Source organism: Apiospora marii (assembly GCF_038362585.1).
Source record: "Apiospora marii strain CBS 49790 chromosome Unknown utg000001l_segment0_segment0, whole genome shotgun sequence".
Taxonomy (NCBI): domain Eukaryota; kingdom Fungi; phylum Ascomycota; class Sordariomycetes; order Amphisphaeriales; family Apiosporaceae; genus Apiospora; species Apiospora marii.
In genome coordinates, this window is record NW_027117372.1 from 4,406,400 (window position 1) to 4,422,967 (window position 16,568).

At 52.6% G+C, this 16,568-nt stretch overlaps 4 protein-coding genes across 4 annotated transcripts; 3 read left to right on the forward strand and 1 right to left on the reverse strand.

Annotated features, from left to right (window-relative positions):
* Positions 1–421: 421 nt before the first annotated feature.
* PG985_001430 (uncharacterized protein) lies at positions 422–7,068 on the forward strand (the record flags this gene model as incomplete). Its single annotated transcript, XM_066821199.1, has 4 exons — positions 422–1,698; positions 1,757–5,568; positions 5,708–5,738; positions 5,793–7,068. 4 exons carry the CDS (start codon positions 422–424, stop codon positions 7,066–7,068), a joined length of 6,396 nt encoding a protein of 2,131 aa, XP_066692078.1.
* A 2,801-nt stretch (positions 7,069–9,869) lies between these two features.
* Positions 9,870–11,994, forward strand: PG985_001431 (uncharacterized protein; the record flags this gene model as incomplete). The annotated part of the gene is made up of 8 exons (XM_066821200.1): positions 9,870–9,926; positions 10,000–10,279; positions 10,361–10,819; positions 10,888–10,980; positions 11,041–11,168; positions 11,242–11,492; positions 11,560–11,806; positions 11,881–11,994. 8 exons carry the CDS (start codon positions 9,870–9,872, stop codon positions 11,992–11,994), a joined length of 1,629 nt encoding a protein of 542 aa, XP_066692079.1.
* A 1,152-nt stretch (positions 11,995–13,146) lies between these two features.
* On the forward strand, positions 13,147–14,594 carry PG985_001432 (FAD-dependent monooxygenase terC; the record flags this gene model as incomplete). Its single annotated transcript, XM_066821201.1, has 5 exons — positions 13,147–13,167; positions 13,259–13,648; positions 13,681–13,818; positions 13,880–13,951; positions 14,013–14,594. 5 exons carry the CDS (start codon positions 13,147–13,149, stop codon positions 14,592–14,594), a joined length of 1,203 nt encoding a protein of 400 aa, XP_066692080.1.
* Positions 14,595–15,275: 681 nt separating this feature from the next.
* On the reverse strand, positions 15,276–16,171 carry PG985_001433 (uncharacterized protein; the record flags this gene model as incomplete). Its single annotated transcript, XM_066821202.1, has 2 exons — positions 15,276–15,589; positions 15,664–16,171. The coding sequence occupies 2 exons, from the start codon at positions 16,169–16,171 to the stop codon at positions 15,276–15,278; spliced, it is 822 nt and encodes a 273-aa protein (XP_066692081.1).
* Positions 16,172–16,568: the final 397 nt, after the last annotated feature.

Sequence of the window (16,568 nt, forward strand, 5' to 3'; positions counted from 1 at the left end):
TAGGCAGATTGCTACGTCTTGGCATCAAGCAGGCTACGAGGCAACTAGGGACATTCCGTAGCATCCATCATGCATTGCACCACTCTGTGCATTCACAATCGCCCTTGTCCAATGGCTCGCTGCCAGCATCACCCTTCCGTGCTTATCATGACCGGGCTTTGCGGGGAAGATGAATCAGCCCAAGTGTTACACGGCAGCTAACCGGGTTGAGAATGGATGTTGCCGTTCTGGCTATTTACTCTGGGTGTGCAGGTTTCTGGAACAAAGAGCCTCAAACTCAATTGTTTCGTCTGCTGTTGTACCTTCCTTTCCATCAAATTTGCTCTTCCACAACAAATCCAATCCAATCGGTCTCTCGGTCTCGTATCTTCATTTTCTCTGTGCCGTTATTCGGTTCTGGTCATCCCTCGAGACTGCGGCGATGGCAGACCCGTTGTCTGTAGCTGCAAGCATTGCTGGCCTGGTCACGTTGGCAGACATCATTCTCGATCGCCTGACTACATATGTCAAATCTGTGAAGAATGCAGAAAAAGAGAGTCGACAGCTGGTCAGGGAAATGATTGTACTGAGGGGTCTGCTAGACACATTGTCAAGGCTTGCCGACTCGCTCGAGACTGAGAGATTTGATAACAAGTTCGGCTCACGTCACCTTGACGCATGCAAGACGACCTTGACAGAGATCTTCGATACCCTTAGGGACCACAGTAATGGCACAACTGCGCGAAACATGATATGGCCATTCAAGGCACGACGAATCAAAGAACTTCACGAGGAACTGTCACGACACAAGGACACAATCAATCTTGCGTTATCTGCAAATTCCATGGAAGCCATACTGAAACTTCTGGCATACGAAGAAGCCCACACTGCAGAAATTATTACTGCAATCAAGGATACAAGCAAGATTACCAGCCGGATCCGTGAAGATACAGAACGACAGAAAGTACTTGACTACTATCTGACAGTAAACCCCCAAAGCAACTATGACATGAGTATTCGGCTACACCATACAGGGACAGGTCTATGGCTTATTCGGCTCCCAAAATTCCAGGACTGGATATCAGCGCCCAGCTCAATGCTCTGGCTTAAAGGGATACCAGGCGCTGGCAAGACTGTGCTAGCTGGCGTCATCATTGGAGAGGCTTTAGCCAAGAGCACAGAGACCACGGCAACAGCTTTCTTTTTCTGCGACTACAAAAGCGGCGACACGCACAAGGTTGAGAACATTCTCCGAGCCCTTGCTTATCAACTCGCTATCCAGAAAGAGGAGGCCTATGAGAAACTGGACCAACATTTCCAGCTCCATAACCCCTCACCTGGAATGCCCAAAACGCCTACTGTCCAGTCGTTGAGCGACCTCCTCCAGGACATGATCAAGCTGTTCGATCGTGTGTATTTAATTGTTGACGGAATTGACGAGTGTGGACCGCTCGCTGATGCGGTACTCGAAACCTTGATCGCGATCACAGAAACAACGAGAAATGTGTCCATGGCTTTATTGAGCCGTGACGAAGCCCATATTCGGGATTGGCTTGAGGGTGCATGTGCATCTGTCGAGATTGCCGCTCACAACGAAGACGTAACTGAATACGTTAGAGCACAGCTCGGCGAGAGGCTACGCACCCGGAAACTTCGAATTGATGACCCGGGACTGAAAGAGGAGATACTTGTGAGATTAGTCGAGGGCGCCAAAGGAATGTGAGTATTCTATATTTCTTTTGGTCTATCAAGTCGAGGACTAACGAGTCACTTCAAGGTTCCGATGGGTGGCTTGTCAGCTCGACCAACTTGCCTTCTGCGATTCTGACCAAGAGTGTCGTGATGCCCTCAATACATTGCCTCCGACTCTAGATGAAACTTATGTTCGTATTCTCCACAGAGTCCCGAAACACAAAGCTCGAATGGTCGTTCTTGCCCTCAACTGCATCGCATATGCATACCCCCGTCTATCTATCATGCAGTTGAGAGAACTGCTTTCAATGCCGGAGACTGGCAATAAGTTCAAGCCGAGTGCTATGATCAGAGAAGACTCCATTATGAAGTATTGCAGCAGTCTGGTGCGAAAATCAGCCAACGAATCCTTCTTGGAGTTTTCTCATTTCTCGGTTCAGGAGTTTCTCAATGGAACCTTTGATGGGAGACCAGATCTGGCCGAGTTTCGCATCTCGGAAGACCGAGCCTACAAGTTGTTGGCTGTTGATTACCTGAGATATCTGCAACTTGACAACTTCAAGGACCTACCTTCGGGGGCGAGCGACATTCTTGAGTATGTGGTCAATCTCAACAGCAAGTTCTCACTTTACTCAATTGCATCGAGCCGTTGGGCAAACTTTGCAGCTCTTCATTTGGGGGAATCGCAGATTATGTCACTGGCAAAATCCCTCTTCCACCCGAAAACGACAGCACTCTTCATTTCTTGGGCATTGAATCTCCTAATAGGCATGCAAGGAATTCCAAGCGGTGGTTTTATGGTGAGCAAAGAAAGAATAGTCGCCATCTTGACAGATACAAACTTCACACCATTGCATCTAGCGGCTGCTCTTTCAATGCCAGAGATCTGTTCTTATCTCTTAGAGCATGACCTCAATGCAAACCTCAAGAGTTTGGTTGGGAATCCCATGCAATGCGCAGTACAAGGACTCTTGGCTTTCCACGATTCAGCTCGTGGAGATCCGCTACTTTATGGGGTTGTTAGCGATGGTGAAAGGCACCCAGTCGATATGGACCCATTTCCATTCAGATACAGGGGAGGCTCTGACACCATCACCCTCAGGGACACCATCAACTCTCTCCAGAAAGCCGGGGCAACACTTCAATTTGCATGTTTTGATCCATTCCCTGGTGAAAGTTTGATAGGTGTCGCTTTCAAGTCAGCACGCAATGAAGTCGGACTGCTTCTACCGATGATCTTACTGGAATTTGGCGCGGACCTGGATTCGAATGACGTTGATTATGCTGAGAAGCTTTTCAATGTATTGAGACATAACGAAAGCTATGATGAAGAGACGGATGATGAGAACCTCTGTTTGTTTATTGAAGGGCTCGCCACTCTCAAGCACAAGTCCCCTGCCCATCTCCGTCTTTATTGGCTCGCATGGCGAGAGGCCGTACACTATAAGCTCGATTTCGTCTTCAATTCGACAGCGACTGAAATGGCTACGAATACGTCCGAGCTGGCCTTTGCAGCAGTACGATTACATAATGCGCAGGCTTTACAAAAAATCGTACGCAATTCCAATTTGCAGATAGCAAGTTTAAAGGATCATGACGGTAATTCACTTCTACATCCGGCCATGGTACCCACCCAGGAAAACCCTTCTCTTGAAATTATCGAGTTCCTACTCAAATCTAGATGCAACCCTAGGGCAATCAACGATGCAGGAGAGCAACCAATGCACGTGTGGTCACAGACTGAAGCGGGCAGTCTAGACGTAGCCCACCAGACCGCTCGACTGCTCACAGAGCACGGCGCAGAGTGTTCGTACCAAAACCTCGAGGGAAGCACATCATTGCATCTGGTAGCTAAGTATCCGCATCAACTTAAGGCCCTTCTCAAATACCAAAGTGTAGACTGCATTTTGAGAGCCATGAAGACCACAGATGCAGAAGGATACACGCCGTTCTCAAGGTCGCTCCAGGAGCAGTACGTTCAATCTGCCGTCATTCTGGCCGAGCATGTCGAACTCAACTCTGCAATGGTCAAAAGTCCCACACCAGTGCTATTGCTCGCAGCTTACGCAGGCTCTGAGCAGCTGTTCGAGTTGCTGGCAAGGTCAAACATCCAAGCTTGCCATTATGATCCAACTGGCCGCAGTCCTCTCCATTGCCTCGGACCTTCCGCAACAGAAGCATTTGTATTGCGACTGAAATCCTACTACCCGACAGTTTGCGATTCACATGTCGACGAGGGCCCACCGATGCGATTCTATCTGGAAGCCTGCTTCAATGATACGAAGCTTCGAAATGGTGAACATACAAAGGTTGATATGGCTGTCATGCGCCAGCTGTATACCACGGACATACCCCAATTCTCGATATGGGAAACCTTTTCATCAAACCTGCTCCCAGCTGCTATTAGCCTCGCATCGGGCGAAATACCACCAGGGCTGGGATCACAAACGCTTGCAGCTGGTGCGGCTCTGCTGGAACTTGGTTATTTGGAGTCATATGAGAAAACCACCATGCGATGTGGTATATTTCTGTTACTGGAGTCCATTCCTTGCGAAAATTGGTGGATCACGTTTAAATTGGTGGGCCAAATTAAACAGCGAACTCTATTTTGGACTGAATTCTGCGAATCCAAGCAATCGATCCGTTTACTGAAAGCAGCAATCCGTGGAAAGCAATTGGTACTTATGAAACTGTTATTGGATGAAGGAATTAGCGTTCATCAACGTGATGAAGGCCAGTCTGTCCTGGAACACTTTGCTTGCGAGGTTTCATACAACGACCCAACAACAAAAAAGATGCTAAAGATGCTAGCCAACTACATGGAGCAAGCTCGAATGAATGAAGCTGGAACTAACGGGGAGGCGCTGATACATCTGCCCAAAGACGTGGGAGGTGACTGGATGGTTCAGTTTCTGGTTCAACGGGGAGCAGATCCGAACTTACCCACTGAAGACATTGCCCAAACTCCTGCTATTGTTCACCATTTGTTATTCTCTCGAACTAAAAATGCTTTGGCACTTTTGAGTTTTGGTGCAGATCCGTGCAGGGCGGATTACCTCGGATGGGATGCTCCCCTTGCTGCCTCCTGGAGAGGCGCAGTCCAATTCCTGGAAGAACTCTATTGCACTGACGAGACCTTGAAAAGAATTGACTGGGAAAGGTCATGCATTACATATGTGCATAAAATAGAGCATAAAGGCGTGAACGGGCTGCACCTCGCCGCTCTCGGTGGACATGTCGCGGTATTGAAGTTCTATTTGAAGCACGGTCTGATTGGCAACCTCGAAGCGACGTGTGATGGGGGTTTCAGGCCATTACATTATGCCGCAATGCATGGGCACCTACGCGTTATCCAGCTCTTATGCCTTGAAGGATCTGACATCAACGCCACGGGAAACGATGGAAGTACAACACTTCATTTCGCGGCTAAACACGGACATTGCCAAGTTGCCAAATACCTTCTGCAAAAAGGGTGCAGACCAACATTCAACATGATGGGTTGGAGCCCCTTGTTATATGCCCACCAAGCCAAGAACAAGGAATTGGTGGAGCATTTGCAATCGGTGGATTTCAACTTCACTGGCGATGCCCAAGACAGCAGCAGACTTACACCCGATTCTGCCTCTGCATCGCGCAACAAGGCAACAGCAAGAGCAATCGAAAAGGCAATCAAACAGGACAGCTTGCCTCTATTCCAACAACTATACAGCAACGTTTGGAACCTGGATACTTGTCTCCCCAATTGTGGTTGGTCCTCACCTTTGATCCAAGCCATCATAGACCAGCGTCTCAGTATTATCAAGTGGCTACTAGAGAAGAATGTGTCAATGATGGCTGCTTGCCATATTAAAGGATACACTACTTCTGTGCATCTCCTTATCGGAACACCCACACTAAGTGAGCTTTTGTCAAAAGGCTTACACAACTACCTTGAGCAAGGAGGTACATTCCTCGGAGAATCCCCCCCCCTTGATTTACACGGCGTTGCGTCCACATGTTCATCCATATAATTCCAAGACGCTGCAAGTATTGATAGACCACCTGGAGCGGAACAAGGGTCATTACGCGTAAGTACTCTGAAACGTGGATATTGATGCTGGATACCTAACGGTCGACTATAGAAAGGTTAATGGGATACATGCCAATCATGTTTTATCCATGGCTGTTAATGAACGAACACCGACTGGTACTGCACCAATTCATATTGCTGCCGTCGCATTGGGAAGCCTCGAGGCCATCGATCTTTTGCTTGGTATGGGTGCGGACATCAACACTCGGGACCATCGGTCAGACTCGCCTCTGCTTGCTACGATACAGTACTGCAACATGGACACGCTTAAGATTGTTACGCATTTGATTGCAAATGGCGCCTCGATTGAACAACGTGGCGATAATAATCTTACGCCCTTAATGGTGGCATGTTCTCGAGGCCTGCCTCATCTTGTTGCAAAACTACTGGAGGCTGAAGCTGATACGTCGGTTATTGACCATCAATTCCGTTCTCTGCTACACATTGCAGCATCTGCCCAACAAAGAAACAATAGCGACCACTGTCGCATTTTTGCGATACTTTTGCAACAAGGACTTGATATCCATTCTTTGAAGGGCGATGGATGGTCAGCCCTTCATTTGGCAAGTATCTTCAGGGCCAATTTTACGAGTCTCCTGATGAATATGGACTTGCGGTTAGAAGGTGGTGACCCACTTCCATGGACTTTCATGACTTTTAGTGGCAACTCGAGATTCGGCGTTTTTCTCAAGTTAGCACGACGAAAGTATAGACACGACGTCTTGGAAAGGTTCATCAATGTGTCGCCGTGTAACGCATGGAGTCCTCTATGTTTAGCAGCTGCAAGTGCTTCAATGTCCATCATGGACAACCTGCTAGGCATTGGTGCACAGCTGGACAAGGAAGGTTGCCCTTTGGGCTCGGCCTTGATGGTAGCGTGCGAATTTGGGCGGAAAGAGTCGGTCACGTTTCTGACTCGTCGCGGTGCGGCTCTCTCCTACTCGGGTCCGTCTGGGTTTCGGTCCGCATATACCGCGGCTCAGAAATTCCCGGATATCCTGAGCTGGCTTCTGGTCGATCGTTTCACAGACCAAGCCAAGCTGACAGATGCTCCTACTACCCCCGACGGGCTGAGAGATGGCGACCTGTATGACGTGTCGTATACGTGGGGAGGCCCGATTCAGGTCGAGCTTGTTATCACCGGAGTCATGGAAAGACAGCCCAAGGAGTCTCTCCGCGAATACTGGACCAGGTTGATGCGGGAGAAGAAAGCGTGCAGAGGGAAGGTTGTGCCACAGAGTCCTGGCCGCCGAACCACGCGAGACTTGAACTTGTGGCCGAAGGAGTACGTGCAAATCCATCCAGATGGCTATGAAGTGAAACAATAGCGGATGGGTATGACGAAGAAGCTCGGTGTGAGTCAGTCGGAGATGTGATGCAAGTTGTTGGGGATTTCTGGCAGTTTCACAGTTCATGTTGGACATATTGTGGGATCATCGAAGTTAACGGTGGAACAACCGGATGATGGTTCAAGTCGGTGCTGAGTCAGTTATTCTACTTTCGGAGTATGGAGTTACAGTTTGTTTTAGTCGTCTAATCTCTATAGGCAATGTTCTTCAAGATTCACCTGGACTGTGAACAGTATTCCACACTATGGTCAGCAGGATTTAGACACCTCGTGCTGATGAAAGACACGGAATTTAGCGAAGAAGCATAGTGGGCGGCTCTGCGGCCTGACATATCGCGTGAGGTCCGATGCAATCTAGACCGTTTACTCTTTACCACCCCTGCATAGCTGATACCTTGAACAGCTACATTTCCAAGCCGCACCTACTTCACGAATACGGACATGTAAAACCTTGTAGTGTGACTTCTAGTACGTCAGCTATTTACGCAGTACGCGAGTCTGGGTCCAATCGACCGTTACGAAGGCCGGTAGGTAATATGCAGCATTCATCAACCTGAGTGAACCAGGGGCGGGACGTTGCGGCCAATCACGAGCGCGGTTACATGGGTTGGTCAATGCGGCAGTATGTGGTGCACCCTCCCCTTTGCCACGACATATCAGGTCCAGGGCAGACAGGTAAAGCGAGACGGCATCCATGGCTATATGGGTGCAGCTATGGCCTGCAAACACGGACTGACGGTGACCAACGTGTCTGACCTGTATCCAACATCGTATCACTGCATCATCTGAAGTCCTGCATCCCTCTCGGTGCAGGTGCACAGCCTTTTCTGTCTGTGGGTTTGCTAACTTGGAGATGAGATGAGATGACAAGCTTCCTTGGGCCAACATATCATCTGGAAATCGCCAAGAGATGCGATTGGCTTAGGGGCATGTCGTTTTTGTGACCAACAGCTGGAGGCGATGACGGGCCGAAGCACAGGTGTTGGTACAGGCCTCGGAACAACCTCCCTCTCGGTTGGGATGCGAAATTTCCTCTCTTGCCGTCTGCCAGCAGGTGATGGCGTCGGTGTAATTCAAGGTTCGCGGGGCAGTCAAGGTGGGAGCATTCAACGGTACCCAAAAGGTGACAAGAATAGTCAATAGTAAATCAATCTATACTGGAAACATACAAGTGTCAAGTGCCAAAGTGGTTATGCTACCTAGACCGCAGTCATCATAGTTGTCAAGGTGCGACGATTGTCCACCAGTGAAGTGGTGTTGGCTGGTTGGGCTGGAGCAGCTCCTCCCAGCCGTGGTGGGGTTCGCTTCGACACATACGGGGGGACATGGAGGGCGGAGGGACACGGGCCGCCTTTCAGTTGGGGATAAGATCATTTCTGATGTGGCCAATTGGAGCTCATTGCTTCTCGTCCACCTGCCATCCGATAGGGTTGCAATGGAGTGCACAGGAACCAATCCGAACGATGGCCCTTCCCGTGTTTTCTGGCCGCGGGGCTTAGAAGATTAGAGAAGCGGTTGCTAAGTCCAACGATTACAAAGTGGTCAACTTCATATAAAGGCAGTCTCAGGTGGGACGGCTCAATGACGAGATTCATTTACAATCCAAAGCCCTTTCTGCCTCTGTTGCCTGAGGCAGGTAGAATCCAGAAGAGGCGTGGACTCGTGGAAACATGGCCCGGAGTTCCAGCCCGATCTTTCAAGGGAGATGCCACGACTGAACAAACTGGGGGCTGCGACACGCCACATCCCACCAACCGACAGGGGAACTGATTTTCGTCGCCTAGCTCTCCAGGTGGTTTTCAGCGCTGGAAATCCGTTGCAACAAGCATGACAAGAGATGAGGGGTGCCGTCAATTATACACCTTCCCCGGAGACAGCCCCCCTTCTTGGAACTGATCCTCTTTCCCCAACCCCAGTCCCCGCTGAAAAGTTCCGGCGGGGCCCATCATGATGGATTGAATGGGGAAGGATACTGCAACCGGTATGGGGAGAAGCTGGAGCTGCGGAGGGCATTGGCCCGCGATGCATGTCTTTCGATCTTCCATTCGGCGCGACTCGTCCACTGCTGACACCCAACGCAGCCAACCCACCTGAAATGACAGTAGCCGCATTGAACCCTTGAATTTACCAAGATTTCCTCTCCTACTTGATACGTAGCGGGCGATGCGCATGCACGGGATAATCGAGATTGCTATTTAAGTTGGTGGCGCAAGAAAAGTCCCCTTTTCGATGCGGCAGGCTGTCTCGTATCCGATAGATGTTCGCAGGCAAGTAGAGCAATCAGGGCGCGTTTTGGCTGGGAGACAAGCAGGTCTAGCCGTCGCCCTAAACCGACGACCCCTGGCCAAGCTATATGGGCCGGGATTAACACCAGGGTATGCAACCACGCGATTATCGTCCCGACTGGGATGCGGCAGACCACACACACACCTGGAAACCTGCACACCCTCAGGAGCACGCATGCTCCTTCATAGGCAGGGCCCGGAAGGGGTGGTCTTGATCGACGTGCATCCAGTACGCCCGTACTCCTGCGCGCTCCAACATGCATGCTTTGCGAACATTATTTTGACAAATCCCTGGACATAAAACCATGGACGCTCCCGAGTCCCACCATTCCGCATCTCCCGCCGTCTTTAGCTCAGTAAACTGTAACGGTTGATCGAGACTAAATCCTCTGTCACATCCCACGAGTGATAGTCTGAAACTGCCATCGAACCAAGGAAGAGAAAAAGCAAAAGGAAGTGGGAAGCTAGAAGCGAGCGCTGCCAGCCGCCAACCAAGATGGACAAGCGCGACGACGTTGACGTGCATGAGATGCACGAGCATTACCCGGAGAAGGTTAGTCGACCCGGGGCGAACAGACAGTCGCACAGACTGAGCAAGACTAATTTCCTCATCTTCCCTCAACCAGGAGAACATCCAGCACACCGTCATCAAGGGCAATGAGGCCTTCGCGGCCGCCTTGGTGTCGGAGCCGCCGAACCCGTGGGCCCGGACGCAGATCATGCTCTACGTCTTCTCCATCGTCGGCTTCTTCTGCAGTACCATGAACGGCTACGACGGGTCCCTCATCAACAACCTGCTGATCAACCCGGCGTTTTTGGAGTACTACCACGCCGAGAACGCGGGGATCTGGGCGGGCATCATTTCGTCCATGTACCAGATTGGTGGTGTCGTTGCTCTTCCGTTCGGTAAGGCCCTCCTCCGTGGGCGCGAGCTCTAGAAGTATATAGAGGGTGAACCGAGACTAATGTGATATATCATGTGGACAGTGGGTCCCGCCATCGACACCTTCGGCCGCCGCATCGGCATGGTGATCGGCGCCGGCCTCATCATCGTCGGGACCATCATCCAGGGCGTGTCGGTCAACGCCGACACCTTCATGGGCGGGCGGTTCCTGCTGGGGTTCGGCGTCTCCATCGCCTCGGCCGCGGGCCCCATGTACGTCGTCGAGATCAACCACCCGGCCTTCCGGGGTGTGGTGGGCGCCATGTACAACACCCTCTGGTTCAGCGGGTCCATCATCGCGTCCGGCGCCGCTCGGGGCGCGCTCAACACGGGCGGCGACTACTCCTGGCGTCTTATTACGTGGCTACAGTGTCTCTTCTCCGGGCTCATCGTTATTTTCGCCCTGTTCTTGCCCGAGTCGCCTCGTTGGTTGTATGTGAACAATAAGAAGGAGCAGGCGATGAATATGTTGACCAAGTACCACGGCAACGGGAACCCAGACAGTGCGTGATTCACATCACTAGATTACCATGTCTTTTAAGTGTAGCGGGGACTGACTTGATCCTAATAGGCCCCTGGGTGAAACTGCAAATGTCCGAGTACGAGGAGCTTCTCAACGTCGACGGCGCCGACAAGCGCTGGTGGGACTACCGAGCTCTCTTCAGTGAGTATTATACCCGTGGATGATAGGCAATTGCCAGAGTGCTAACGAACACGTACCAAGGGAACCGCGCTTCCGCCTACCGTCTGGGCTGCAACGTCGTTATTTCCATCTTTGGGCAATGGGCTGGCAACGCAGTCCTTTCCTACTTCCTTGGCGCTGTGCTTGACGGAGCTGGCTACCATCATCCCGTACGCCACTATCTGTTCCTATACAGTCCTGTCCCATTTGCGGAGTACTAACTCGAGAGTTGTGTGTATGTAGATCGAGAAGGCAAACATCACCTTGATCAACTCGTGCCAGCAGTTCTTGTGCGCCATTGTCGGCGCCTGCCTGGTAGACCGCGTTGGTCGTCGGCCCCTCTTCTTGTTCTCGTTCATCGGCTGCACCGTCGTTTGGCTCGGCATGACCATCGCCTCGGCGGAGTTCGAAGCAGGTGGCGGCAGCAAGGAGTCGATGGGCACTAACCCAGGTGCAAGCAAGGCCGCTATTGCCATGATCTTCATCTTCGGCAGGTAAGTTTTAACTCCCAGCTTGGTGGTGTTTCCACTGGAACCATAATCTGACAAACCACCACCGCAGCATCTACTCCATCGGCATTACTCCTCTCCAGGCTCTGTTCCCTGTCGAGGTGCTCTCCTTCGAGATGCGCGCCAAGGGCATGGCCTTCTCCTCCCTGGCCGTCAACGTCGGTGGGCTGCTCAACCAGTTTGCCTGGCCTGTGGCTCTGCAGAACATCACGTGGAAGACGTACATCATCTTCACGGTCCAGGACGCGGTCCAGGCTTTGATCATCTGGTGGTTTATTCCGGAGACCAAAAACCGCACTGTAAGTTCGCGAACAAACCACGCAAGGTCAAAACTCCTATTTCTAGCAAAATTTGCTGATGATGTGTCGCGTAGCTCGAGGAGCTGGATGAGATCTTCGCCGCCAAGAACCCGGTGAAAGCCTCTATCCAGAAGAAGCATGTTGCCGTCACCGAGACCGGCAACGTTATCGACATCCACGATGTCTAGGTTGCGAGGAGGATGGCTGATGAGCGTTGTGTTACTGGTGGAGATTGGAAATCGGTAGAAACTCCTATCCCCTATTGTCTGATACAAGTACTGCGGCTGTTACGCCTAATGGGTCTGGTCTACATGTCACTCAAACCGTCATGGTTATACATCTTTTGTAATTAAACGAGCCCAAATAGTTCTTCTTCACTGGTTCTAGAGGAATAAAGAAAAAAGAGAAATTCATGCACAAAAGTTGAAGGATCCGCCTTACGAGATGTGCATGTCGCATATGCCGAGTGCCACCCCCTTAATACCAGCCGGAGTATACCTCCTTTCCTGGATGGTAGGACGCCGGTCAGCTGCACGAGGCCACTACTTGGCGACACGGCCACTCGCGACCTGGGAAACGCAGCTCTCGGGGTTGCAGTACCCGAGGATTGACACGGTTGCAATTGCTACTCTCCACCCCGTCCCGTGCTTTTTTACTTGACCATATTGAGTAGGCCTCATTGCTTATGTGATGGAGTCCATTCCTGTATCCTGGCTTCATATTGTCTCTCATTATGAGTCGAGTTAATAATTGTTGGTCCTCTCCATATCGGGCATACAACAATTGCCGAGACATGCCAGGCAGTAAGAAGTCGAGCGAAACGTGCGATTTCCCCGCGCGCCCCCTTATTTGGTTGACATATTTGGGGTAATGCAACGCTGGATTGCGCACCCAAAAAAGCACTTAGGGACCACACTACTGCCCCAATCCGTTGGTCCTCTTGCTCACAGACAACATGGCCCCGATAGCCGAGATCAGTACCCTCTCGTCGGAATCAATGTCAGTTCCAGAAATCCCCGAAGATGCGCTCTTTTAGCAGCAGATGCCATGATCCACACCCGGAGTGCGGGGAAAAGAAAATGGACCAAGTCCCGCAATTCTCGCGGTTGCGGGTCATGACTCGCTGACTTTACTTATCAATGAGCGGCACGGCGCCCCTCTCCAATTCTCATGACACATGCTGCCACCTTTATTCCGGATTTCATGACTATCTTTTAACCTTGAAGGCTGCAGATATAGTTCCGCCCTCCCGGTGCACGATCGTCTAGTCCAAGCCTTGTATCAACGCCGAAGTCGCCAGCAACCAGGGAAACACGGGGTAAGGGCAGCAACACTCAAAAATGACGCGTCCGTTTGAAAAAGTAAGTCTCCAACACGATCCGAGCCGCATTATGCCCGGCGGCGGAGATGGAAACAAATCTAATTCGAGATGCAATCACTGACAAGCGACAGGTCATCGTCGTGGGCGCCGGCCCGAGCGGCCTCCTGCTGAGCCTGCTCCTGGCCCAACACGGCATCCCCGTGCACATCCTCGAGGGCGCCGCCGAGCTGGACGGCCGCCCCCGCGCCGCCATCTACGGCCCGGCCGCCATCCCGGACCTGGCGCGCGCCGGGGTGATGGACGAGATCCGCCGCCGGGGCTTCACGGTCAACACCATGTCGTGGCGGCGGTTCGCGGACCACAGCTTCATCACGGGCATGGACGGCCGGTGCGTCGCCGACGTCGACGGGCAGGACCTGCGCATGGCGTGCCTGGTGCTCGACGAGCTGGACCGGCTGCTGCTGGACGAGTTCCTGACCAGGCACGGGGGGTCGATCAGCTGGAACCACCGCGTCGTGGGGGTGGGGCAGGACGAGGGAGCGCTTGGGTGGAGGTCGAGACGCCTGAGGGCGGGAAGAAGATTCATGCGGATTACATTGTGGGATGCGACGGCGCGACCAGCATGGTTCGGAAGTCTCTCTTCCCCGACTTCCCGGGTTTCACGTGGGAACGGCAGATCGTGGCCACAAACGTGAGTGGTCATTGTGCTTCGAATTGTACCCTTCTCATCGATTCGCTAACACGATTGGCAGGTGTACTACGATTTTGAAGGTACGCATGGTTTCACGAATACCAACTTCATCCTCCACCCGGAGCATTTCTGTGTAAGTTGTACCCCAAGCCTGTTTTAGATCTTGGTTGCCCAAAGTTGACAAATCCTCAAAGATGGTGGCGAAAATCACCCGCGACGGCCTGTACCGAGTAACGTACGGCGAAGCGGGCGGCCTCACGCTGGACGAGATCAAAGAGCGCCTCCCGATGAAGTTCAAGACGATCCTGCCCGGCCACCCCGACCCGTCCGACTACAAGCTCGTCAGCCTGGCCCCCTACAAAATGCACCAGCGCTGCGCCCCCTCCTTCCGGGTGGGCCGCGTCCTGCTGGCGGCGGACGCGGCGCACCTGTGCAACCCGTGGGGCGGCATGGGCATCACGGGCGGCTTCGTGGACGCGGGCGGGCTGGCCGACTGCCTGATCGGGCTGTGGGACGGGCGGGCCGACGAGTCCATCCTGGACCTGTATTCCGAGAAGCGCCGGGCCGTGTGGCGGGACCTCATCGACCCGGCCTCGCAGGACAACTTCCGCCGCGTCTCGGACCCGGACCCGGACACGCTGCTCGAGCGCGACCCGGTCATGAAGGCTTGCAAGGCGGCCGAGGGGGACGTGGGGCTGCAGCGGGAGGCGTTTATGGGGATGATGGGGTTGCGGTATGACTTTACGCAGCATTATGACAAGAAGGCGAGTCAGTAGTTTAGGTAACTACCGTTGAATATAGATAGTAGTACGGTACTTCGGTCTTTGTCAGGAGGTCACTCGATGGTCCGAAAGATGATTTTAGTGTGGTCTTGTGGTACGAGGTAACCATTCACAGGATCAACTCGAATTGTCATTTCGGCCAAATGATAGAAGTTGTTCTACAGCAGGGGGTGCTGGAAGATCCTGTTTTAGAAAGGCTATACACGATATCTAATGCTTGGCATCAGGTAATGATTCTAGCTTTTCGAAGTCCCGACTTTCGCCGTGGGAGACCCATGTTTGTAGCCTTAATACTCCTTGCAAGCTGAGGCCGAACTTCGATTCATCTGTCGGCCCAGGATATTGCATAGCACGTTCTGATCCCTTCCCGCATCAACGGTTACTTAGGAACATCAAAGATGAGTTCGCCTCCAATGTTGACATCAAACAGTCAATTGCGAAGTCAAGGCACAATCTGCTGGCTGTAAAAACTTGGAGAGTTTGAGATGTCGATATTCATGCCTCCAAAGCATTACACCCAAAAAATCCTAAGGCGACGCATGAGCCGCTTCGAATATAAACACAGAAAGAGACAACTGCGATAGGCTTATATCGCGTTGAGAACTGAGAACAACCGTTTATATGCAATCGAGTCTCCCAACAAGAATTGCCAATACAGCTGCAAGACCATGCCCTCTAGACTCCAGTGCAGACGTAATAGTCCAGCCAGATGTTGCTGCACTTGGAGTCGACCGCGGTGTTGTACGCGAGGAACTGGGCGAGCGAGATGCCGTTGGCCTTGGCGATGGCCTCGCAGCCGTCGCCGGCCTTGACCTTGTAGAACTTCTTGCAGTTGGCCACGATGCCGGGCATCTGCGGCTGGGGCCCGCTGTTGGTGGGGCCGGGAGCCTTGCTGGTGGTAGTGGTGGTGGTGGTGGTGGTGGTGGGAGGGGCCGCAGCCCCGGGGGTGTGGACGCAGACATAGTAGTCCAGCCAGAGGTTGCTGCAGTCTGGTTTTGGGATCAGGGATGTTCGTCTTCTTCAGATATACCGTAGTTGAAGGGGAAAGGGGGGGTTCACATACTCGCGTCAATCAGGGAGTTCCAGCTGTGGAACTGGGCCACCGTGATAGAGTTCTTCTTGGCAATGGTGTCACAAGTATCTCCCGAGGCGACCTTGTAGAACTTGTCACAGTCGTCCGCGAGACCCGGCATAGCCGGCGAGTTGCTCGGCGCGGGAGCACCGGTGGTCGTGGTGGGGGACGTCGTGGTCTTCAGGGTCGTGCTAGTAGTCGATGTCGACGAGATTTTGGAAGTAGTGGTAGGGGTGGGATCGGGATCCCCCGTGACCTCGCCGATGACGCAGTAGTCCCGGGCGATGTCGATGTTGGGACAGGTGACGCCCGGGTTGAGCTTCTGCAGCTCCTCGACCGAGAGGCCCCAGCCGGCGGCGAAGGACTCGCACGTGGCGCCCCGATCCGGGCTGGTGGCGAACGCGCAATCGATGCCGCGTTTTAGCATCGCAGGGTGCTGGGCGGCGACGAGGGCGGGGATAAGCCCGGCGGCACCGACGAGAAGGTTAGAGGTGTGCATGGTGCGAGGCGGAGTGAGTGGAGGGAAGAGAGGAGAGGGCTTGAGTGAGTGTGTTGGGTGGTGACTGCTCCAGTCTGTTCTTGGAACTCTCAGGGTTGATTCTGTCAACTTATGTACATCTCTCACCCACATGGGACATAGCTAGAAATACGATGGAGGTGTATTGTTCGAGTTGTTATGTCCTGTCCTGCCTTATTTTCTCCACCCTACCTACCCGATTAGGGAGCCCCAAGCAAGGTCGGATCAACCACGCACGAGGTCATCTAAGGTCGAAATATGCTGAGGTGAGACCCAGGATTGCGCAAGCCCAACTAGGAAGTTATTGCGCATGGCAAGACTGACTTTTCTCGTCACGCCACGATCTGTCTGCAAACTCAGCTCAGCTGGCCGCCCTTTT